Here is a 9,084-nt window from a genome sequence, read left to right as displayed (position 1 = left end):
GAGATTTTATTTATTAAAGCTTCATTTCGAAGATTTTCCAGTAATTACATAAAATATGTTAACAGTTTTATTCACACGCGTATTTTGGTCGTCCTTTATGATGTTTATGATGTTTAGATATTTGAGATTTGATATTTTGCGGCATTAAATTTCACATTACCTAGGCATTCGTTCTGAAGTACACTTTTTAGTGGTATTAGTCTCACGCTATCTCACAGTTATCGCTATTGTAACTTTTCCAAAAAACCACTTTGATTACATTAACTCTTGTTCTAATGTACACAGAGGTTGACGTGAAAAAATAAAGATTTTTCATCGTACGCTTATGGAACGCGCGAAAGACATTTTAACTCATTCGCGCCAACGTGATTTGAATTCACGTGTTTATTTATTGAAAATTTATAGAATTCAGTAGCCGGAAGTAGGTCGTAAACTCGCACCTTACAATAGCCTTTACTTCCAACACGCAGACGGCACATTTGCGTGAAGACTTACAAGAATAATCTTTATAGGCATGGTGTGCACATTTGACCCACAGAAAAGATTTCGAAAGCTGCTTGATTTCCCTTGCAACACTGATTGGGCCGAGACAACCAGCGATTGGACTGACTGTAGAAAACGAAAGATCGTTTCAAAGAAAGATAAACCTCCTAAATGTGTGGCCCCTCGGAAAACTACAAAACAGAGGCATCAAGACATAAACAAGCCCAGGAAACCGTTATACCTGAAAGCTTTAGAATCAAGATCAGCCGGTCCGGGTCGCGTAACCAAAAAACCTACTATAAATCCACTAGACACCAATAGAGAAGCAGTCAAGTGTAAAGTGGTCAGTTTTCATGGGATGGGCGCCAAGTTTTGTGTATCTGGGAACATGAGAGTTCAGTCTGTTCCCAATGTTAATGATCAGTGGTCCGTTGATGATGGTGCATTGATGACTGATCGATCAAATCTTAGCTTAGGTTCTACAATAAATCTCGACAGTGGCCATAAACACAGTAAGTATTGGTATTCTTGCAGGATTCCCTTAAAGTATGTTTCATTTTGTAATCCGATCTTTTGCGATTTTGAATATCGGCAAATTGAAACCGAAATGTATATCTTCTTGCGATGATGTGTTGAATTCATTTCAGGCAGGTTCCAAAAAGAACAGATAATACTGCAACTGCACGACCGCTCAGCCAGTTTAATAAAATACCTCTTTAACTCGGGCAACACTTCACGATCAAAGGACCTGCGTATTGAGGATATTTCTCTTCCTATCAGAGAACGGTATATCAAACATCTACATGTTTCCAAATTTAACCGATATTTGATGAGGGTGAAAACTAGAGTTTTGTCACAGAAAAAAGGTTGCAACATTATGAAATCTGTGTCTTGATCATCACTTTCCTTTTTAGTCACACTAAGCAGCTCATTCAGCAGGCCAGTACCACAACACGAAGTACAAAAGAAAAAGCACGTTATTTTGAACCCTAAGGATCCGGAGAGATTTGGGGAGGACTATCTCGGAACACTGTTACCTGACTCTAACCGACCTTTAGGCAAGTGGAAATTTGAAAAAAGCTCTTCAAAATATCATGCACATATTTGATACACATCTGATACATATCTGATTACTGATACATAATACATGTTTGATACATATTTGATACATAATTGATACATATTTGTGCCAAATTTTGTCACAGCTAAAATGTTAGACCCAATTTTGTTCGTTCCAACAAATAACATGTTTTGTCTGCAGGTTATGGTCTATTAGGATCTCCTACGAGTAGAATCAAACTGAGTCGCAAGACTTTAGAGTTCCCAGGACTTGGGGACTACTCCGACTCTAATTTCGTGCTGCCCCCCGTCAACAATTCTCATCCTATCAGAACTTCTATCGACATCAAGGTTTATATTCCACCTTTTACCTCTACTTGATATTGTAGTTGCAAAACACTACTTGATCCGATTTGCATGTATTTCACCGATGAGCTTTAAATACAGCACACCATTCTAAGCTCTATCTAAAATTACCCCACCCAGCCGGACTCCTACATCAACTCCGTATCTCAACTCATGGGGATGCTCTGTATAGAACCCACCAACAACAATTTACCTCAGCACTCAATTCAACAATGGCTAGAATCATGAGGGTAACTGGTTACCAGGTTACCAGGTTACCAGGTTACCAGGTTACCAGGTTACCAGGTTACCAGGTTACCAAGTTACCAGGTTACCTACAATCTACCTCAGCACTCAATACAAAAGTGGCTAGAATCATGAGGGTAACTGGACGATAAGAGTTTAATTTTAATACCTGAGTCCTGAGATGAGAGTGCTTTTGGAGTTTATCTCGTCATGGTTACGTCATGGTTACGTCATGGTTACGTCATGGTTACGTCATGGTTACGTCATGGTTACGTCATAACTACTGTACGGTTGTTAGTATTGTCTGGTAATTCGGAGTTTTAAATTATTGGGCCAGGATTAGCAATTAGAATTTACTTGATATACCATTTTAATATCTTTTTACTGCATCAAAATTTGTAAATAGCTGTAGATACTAATATTATGTAACATTTTATACTGATTATTAAACGATATATTATGCTTTTTTTATTATTTAAGATTTTTGATCTGTACTAGAAATCCAGCTAGAAATCCCAGGTTTATTTTTGACTCGAATGGTACATAATAATGAGATGTGATAATTATATGTATACCCCTAGAATGAAGTGATATGAAGTGAAATTGATACCGAGTTAGCTCTTAAGTGTCTTAACATCGCCATTTTATGGATTTTTTTCAGTCGAGAAGAGCAGAAAAATTATTGTTTTCGATCAATTTTCTAGTTGCCTACTAGGTTTTTTACATTGTTAACAAACAATTAGCATTTGAGAATATAATCGATTTATATTTGTAAATATATCAACATTTCTTCATTATTTTTAGTTAGTTCATCTTTATCTGTTTATCATCACTTCTTGTTGATGTCAATAAATTAAAGAAGAAACAGGAACCTGTTAGCAGCGTCTATAATCAAAGGAATGAAATATAACTTCAAGTTAATTGTTGAGTTCAGAGCTAACAATTGGCACATTCAATTCGTCGGATAAGAAATTTCTGGGGTTCGTCCAAAAGTAAAATTACTAAATAATTTGTTTGGTTTTTTATAAAATAAATTATACTTGAACACATGAACTTATTATCTCTTGTATCCTCTGCATTGCAGAAACTGAAAGTTCGATTGAAATTATTCATGTAAGCAGACGTCACAAGAATAATAATTCATTTGTTTACTCAAATTAAAGTGAAGCAACTTAAATAATATGCTCCTATGCACTAACATGATTTTGCATTTTATAAAAATGTTTAACGATGTATCTCATTTCATTACAGCTAAAAGTAAATCTAACTCAAAGTGTGTCGTTCAGTTTGAATCACTCACCAGGCCTTACATCACATAGTCTAGGACTATCTATGAGAGAATGACTAGACTAATTTACCAGTCAAACTACTGGCAAGATTAACTGATAAATAATTCTGTCTGTTTCACTTGATGACCCGAACTCTGAGTTGTTGCTCACAGTGATCCCGGACGTGTACCATGATAGTGTGCCGGTGTGAGAAGTTGTCCTCCTCGCACCCCTTCCACAAGCACTTCACCTTCTGGGGACAGTTGTCCTGACTCCACACGTGACATCTCTCCACGTGACTTAGCAGCAACTCCGGCTTGTCAAACCTGGGACATGGATAAGTTACATCACGTGATACTGCAACAAACATCACATGATAAGTTACATGTCACGTGATAAGTTACATGTCACGTGATAATTTACATGTCACGTGATAAGTTACATGTCACGTGATAAGTTACATGCCACGTGATACAGCAACAAACAATATGCTACATCTCCTGCAACGTAAAACCACAGCAAACAACAATCGTAATAATTTATCAAGTGACCTCGTGATTCACAGCACAAATCATAATGCCTTCATTACGTCATGACGTTTTATCACAAAAGATTAACATTATATCGATCTTATCACTGATAAAGATAACATGACACTGATAAGATAACATAACACAGTAGTATTACTGATAAAGATAACATAACACAGTAGTATTACTGATAAAGATAACATGACACTGATAAAGATAACATGACACAGTAGTATTACTGATAAAGATAACATGACACTGATAAAGATAACATGACACAGTAGTATTACTGATAAAGATAACATGACACTGATAAAGATAACATAACACAGTAGCATTACTGATAAAGATAACATGACACTGATAAATATAACATAACACAGTAGTATTACTGATAAAGATAACATAACACTGATAAAGATAACATAACACAGTAGTATCACTGATAAAGATAACATGACACTGATAAAGATAAGATAACACAGTAGTATTACTGATAAAGATAAGATAACACAGTAGTATTACTGATAAAGATAACATGACACTGATAAAGATAACATGACACAGTAGTATTACTGATAAAGATAACATGACACTGATAAAGATAACATAACACAGTAGCATTACTGATAAAGATAACATAACACAGTAGTATTACTGATAAAGATAACATGACACTGATAAATATAACATAACACAGTAGTATTACTGATAAAGATAACATAACACTGATAAAGATAACATAACACAGTAGTATCACTGATAAAGATAACATGACACTGATAAAGATAAGATAACACAGTAGTATTACTGATAAAGATAAGATAACACAGTAGTATTACCGTCTCCTGCAGTTAGCCCACTTGCACTTGTTTCTAAACTCTCTCTCAATATCCTGAGGCAGGGAGTTTACCGGGTATACGTCACTCAGGTTATCACACTCCTGACCTGAACAAACCGTCAGTGTTATTGTAAGTGTTACTGTGTAAGTAAGTGTTATTGTAAGTGTGACTGTGTAAGTAAGTGTTATTGTAAGTGTTACTGTGTAAGTAAGTGTTATTGTAAGTGTTACTGTGTAAGTAAGTGTTATTGTAAGTGTTACTGTGTAAGTAAGTGTTATTGTAAGTGTTACTGTGTAAGTAAGTGTTATTGTAAGTGTTACTGTGTAAGTAAGTGTTATTGTAAGTGTTACTGTGTAAGTAAGTGTTATTGTAAGTGTTACTGTGTAAGTAAGTGTTGTTTTAAGTGTTACTGTGTAAGTCAGTGTTGTTTTAAGTGTTACTGTGTAAGTAAGTGTTATTGTTGTGTAAGTGTGTAAGGCTCATGAGTGTACGCGCGTACGTGATAATATTAATGAGTATTACTATTATTTTGTTGTTATTGTAAGTGTGTAAGACGTGATAACTGAAAATGACTAGCACTTTTTGTTTATTTTGTTGCAATTGTGCGACAGTACGTACTACGTTCTCTCTTCTCATATTTCTGTGACTGTATTGTGTGTGTTATATCATATTAGAGGGGTCGATTTTGTCTCACGAAAGAGGTAGCCTTTGATCGAGCATTGATCGAGTGAAAGGTTGATCGAAACGCGACGTCGGTTGGAAAAATGATGGACAAATAATAAACTTGATCCATTAACAAGTGCAAGTTTCTTCCTTCCTCTATAAACATAATTCAAAGTCGAGAGTGAACCTATGTCAAACAAGCATTTTTAAAAGGAGAATAATGAGCTTACATAACATTGGTATCTCTCACGATAATCTTTTTAACCGACTCGTTAATCAATAAACCGATGAAGACACATATGATATTTATATACGTAAAGGTCAAAAGTAAAAGTGAATAAGGATTCAGATAGGTACTTATGTTAAATAATACCGGCAGTGGACATTTTGAATTTAAATATGAAACCAAAAAAAATAAGGTTACCTTTTCAATTACTAGGTTACCTTTTACTATTAGAACTAGAAGCTTGTAATATAAGGGGTCGTTCACATATTACGTAATCAATTTTTGGAACATTTTTCCCCACCTTCCCCCCCTCCCCCCCCCCCCCCCCCTCCGTAATCAGTTTTACACATAGCTATTGTGTCAAAATTACACTAAGCTATTGTGTCAAAATTACATTAACGTAATCATTTAAAACCCCCCCCCCCCCCCCTCAGCTGATAACGTAATATGTGAACGACCCCTAAGTACTAAAAACCCTTACTATCCCTACCTGGGCATCCTCGTAATAGTTTGCAGGTTTCTGTGAAGTTGATATTTGGAGGCCAGCCCTTGATAGTTTGGGCCATTTTACTTAAATCAGTCCAGGAATACAAGGAATAAAAGGATGCTCACAGCGGCTAAAAAATATGAAATTACAAACAAAAATGAGAGTGTGAATTGAGACAATGACAACGAAAACCAGTGCAGTATATTCACTGAGAAGATGTGAGTACAGGTTGGTAGCACGCATGCTGCTTGGGATAGCATGCAAGCAATTTCTGTAAAATGTTAATGTCATATGCATGGGCCCTAGACAGGTTTCGATGACTCGTTAACTTTTAAAGATTTGTCATGAACATGAAGATGATATTGGATGCGGATATTGAAGATATGCGTTTCTAATATATGGATAGCTTTGTAAACTTTTCTTTCAGCACATTCTCAGGTGGCCATCACGTGAGAGATTCTGAATTGGCCACAATACTTGTGAGAAAATACAAAGTTAAATGTAAGATTGGAATTTGTAGTTATTCTTGGGAATATGGAACGTTTTGCTTTGCTAGGAAATCTTGGGTTTCCCGAAAGTGATCGGCAAAAGATTCAAATAGAAAGAGTCCCAAAAAATTATCTGAATCTCTATAGACTGGATAGGTCCCCGTCGATAGTGGTCAGGAACTACTTCACAGCAACTCACTGTGTAGAAAAACGTATCTATTTGCAGATTGCAGATGAACCAATATGATATATCTGATTCTGTATGCCGGCTAGAAATCATAATTTTTATCAATAAACTCTAAATTTGGATACTGAATAAATATAACAAGCATTTAATCTCATGCAGCAAAACAACAGCAGCTTTTTTGACTGTGTTCAGAGTGTGTGTCTCTTTGTGAACCTTCAATTGAGATTTTAATTTTCCAGTAATTACCTCTTTTTTTAAACATTATGTGGTTCGAAGCTGTTACAGTTACATACACATTACATACCTCATACTTTGATACCCAATTTTTACCCACCCCCCCCCCCCCCCCCCCCCCCCCCCTAACTACGTCAGCACTTCCAAAATTTAAATCTCCAACTTTCTGCACGATGTACTGGAATGTTAAACTAATTTCCCAGTCGGAAAATCGGAAGTAAAATGATATTCAGAATAAAGCGGACCTAGATCCGTCATTGTTAATTTTCCTTCTTTTTGTCCTAAAAGTATACTTAGTTGCCTTTTGACGTCAAATAATTAATTGTATTGAAAATCTTTTTGAATATAACAACCATAGTACACGATAAAATATAAACAATCTCTGTATTAATATTATATGTAATTGTGATAATTTGTAAAATAGTGATGTCTCTGTATAGTAACCGGACAAACCGGTGATTTCTTTGTAACCTTAGTAGTTAGTATTTAATAATTTTACCAAAACCCATAATCATGGGTAGAGTGGACCGCTGCCAGTGTCTCTCTTTCCCAAACAAAAGGAAATGATATTAATTTGATTGACCGTTCTCAAATGCAAAATGATACCGAGAATGAAATCGGTCGCTCGCTTTTCCCATTCATTCACGGCTTACGAATTGTAATAATTTTCGATTGATTACATGTCAATCAGATGCTGTAAAAATCTCTTTGGGTTGCGTTCGGGTCGATACCTAGTATTTCGGGGTAAGGGTGGTAGTTATCACTTATTGCATTAGCTGAAGTTTATTGAATCTTTATTGCCGAGTACAGCTGCCTTTGGGTAGTTCTTCTTAAAATCTATTACAATTGTAAATGAATGGGAAAAGCGAGCGACCGATTTCATTCTCGGTATCATTTTGCATTTGAGAACGGTCAATCAAATTAATATCATTTCCTTTTGTTTGGGAAAGAGAGACACTGGCAGCGGTCCACTCTACCCATGATTATGGGTTTTGGTAAAATATCATCTCTTTTTGATTATAATGTCAGGATACTTTATAAAGTCGAAATATAAACTGATATCTTCATTATAATAAGGAGGAAGTTTCAACGATTTCGAAATTTTTCCTTTAAAAACATTTCCTTGTGTTTAGGTAAGCATATCGGTCCATCACTGACTGAATATACCACTTAATACTCATTCAAGTTGACATTAAATTCATATATAATGACATTAAACTGTCGTGGCAAAGCAGAATTTGTTGGAAATCACGAATGAGCAAAATTCTCACCTTTCGCACGTGCAAACTTTGAGCGGACGTTGCATGCGCATCCAATATTGAATCGTCGTAAATTTTTGCATGTAATTGTTTTATATATAGCTTGATAAGCATGCAAAGTTTCAAAGTATTTCAAGAAGAACTGTAATCAGAACGGCACTCTAAAGTTGACAGAAAATGACGAAAACAGCAATTTTCAGTGATTTTAGCAATTTTCTATCAATTTGGGCGTGTCCCCACGTGTGCAACTTTTCGATTTTCAACTTTAAAACTAACCTAATGCACAATTTATACCTATAGGAAGCATAACTGAGCTCCACAACCCAAGGCATGGCCCAACACCAAAGAATACTAAATCGCAAAATTAACGTTTTTATAAAATAATTCTTCAAAAAAGCACAAACTTCAATGACAAATATCTTTATGAAGGAGCAAGCTAGAAAAACTTTCCGGTAGATTTTCAGAATGCTTGAACAATTATCTAAGGTAAAAATTTCCTCAGATTTTGAATAAAATTACTCCTTAATGGGTTAAAATTAATTTTAAAAGTTATTACTTTGTCAAAAATCAAGTTTTAAAAACGGTTAACTTGATGACGTCATCAAGGGGTGTTTATGACGTCAAATAAATTTTTTATACAATGTAAACTAAAGTGTAAACAATTATTTGCAAGACCTGTGGTCGGAAATGGCTGTATCTTTTATACTTTTGAATCTATGGACACTTAAATACAGGCTACAATTGACTGGCAAAGCGTCTATCCCTGA

General features: G+C 35.3%; 2 protein-coding genes across 2 annotated transcripts; one reads left to right on the top strand and one right to left on the bottom strand.

Moving 5' to 3' along the window:
• The first annotated feature begins 370 nt into the window (after window positions 1–370).
• On the top strand, window positions 371–2,940 carry LOC134818274 (uncharacterized). Its single transcript, XM_063827765.1, has 7 exons — window positions 371–421; window positions 471–995; window positions 1,131–1,269; window positions 1,423–1,541; window positions 1,745–1,893; window positions 2,029–2,177; window positions 2,218–2,940. Exons 2-6 carry the CDS (start codon window positions 515–517, stop codon window positions 2,134–2,136), a joined length of 996 nt encoding a protein of 331 aa, XP_063683835.1. The 5' UTR covers window positions 371–421; window positions 471–514; the 3' UTR covers window positions 2,137–2,177; window positions 2,218–2,940.
• Window positions 2,941–3,021: 81 nt separating this feature from the next.
• Window positions 3,022–6,323, bottom strand: LOC134818276 (uncharacterized). The gene is made up of 3 exons (XM_063827767.1): window positions 6,153–6,323; window positions 4,774–4,879; window positions 3,022–3,727 (listed from the first exon to the last, which is right to left on the bottom strand). Exons 1-3 carry the CDS (start codon window positions 6,226–6,228, stop codon window positions 3,538–3,540), a joined length of 372 nt encoding a protein of 123 aa, XP_063683837.1. The 5' UTR covers window positions 6,229–6,323; the 3' UTR covers window positions 3,022–3,537.
• Window positions 6,324–9,084: the final 2,761 nt, after the last annotated feature.

The sequence above is a fragment of the Bolinopsis microptera genome, chromosome 7 (assembly GCF_026151205.1).
Source record: "Bolinopsis microptera isolate Bmic1 chromosome 7, MBARI_Bmic_1.0, whole genome shotgun sequence".
NCBI classification, from domain to species: domain Eukaryota; kingdom Metazoa; phylum Ctenophora; class Tentaculata; order Lobata; family Bolinopsidae; genus Bolinopsis; species Bolinopsis microptera.
The sequence above is the reverse complement of the archived record's forward strand: the minus strand, read 5'-3'. Positions and strand labels throughout refer to the sequence as shown.

Excerpts from the sequence above, each read along its gene's own strand:
- LOC134818274 (XM_063827765.1), top strand. The coding sequence starts at position 515 with ATGGTGTGCACATTTGACCCACAGAAAAGATTTCGAAAGCTGCTTGAT. Across the intron at positions 996-1,130 it reads CGACAGTGGCCATAAACACA|GCAGGTTCCAAAAAGAACAG; the intron begins GTAAGTATTGGT and ends AATTCATTTCAG. Across the intron at positions 1,542-1,744 it reads TGACTCTAACCGACCTTTAG|GTTATGGTCTATTAGGATCT; the intron begins GCAAGTGGAAAT and ends TTTTGTCTGCAG.
- LOC134818276 (XM_063827767.1), bottom strand. The coding sequence starts at position 6,228 with ATGGCCCAAACTATCAAGGGCTGGCCTCCAAATATCAACTTCACAGAA. Across the intron at positions 4,880-6,152 it reads ACTATTACGAGGATGCCCAG|GTCAGGAGTGTGATAACCTG; the intron begins GTAGGGATAGTA and ends CGGTTTGTTCAG. Across the intron at positions 3,728-4,773 it reads TGGGCTAACTGCAGGAGACG|GTTTGACAAGCCGGAGTTGC; the intron begins GTAATACTACTG and ends TCCATGTCCCAG.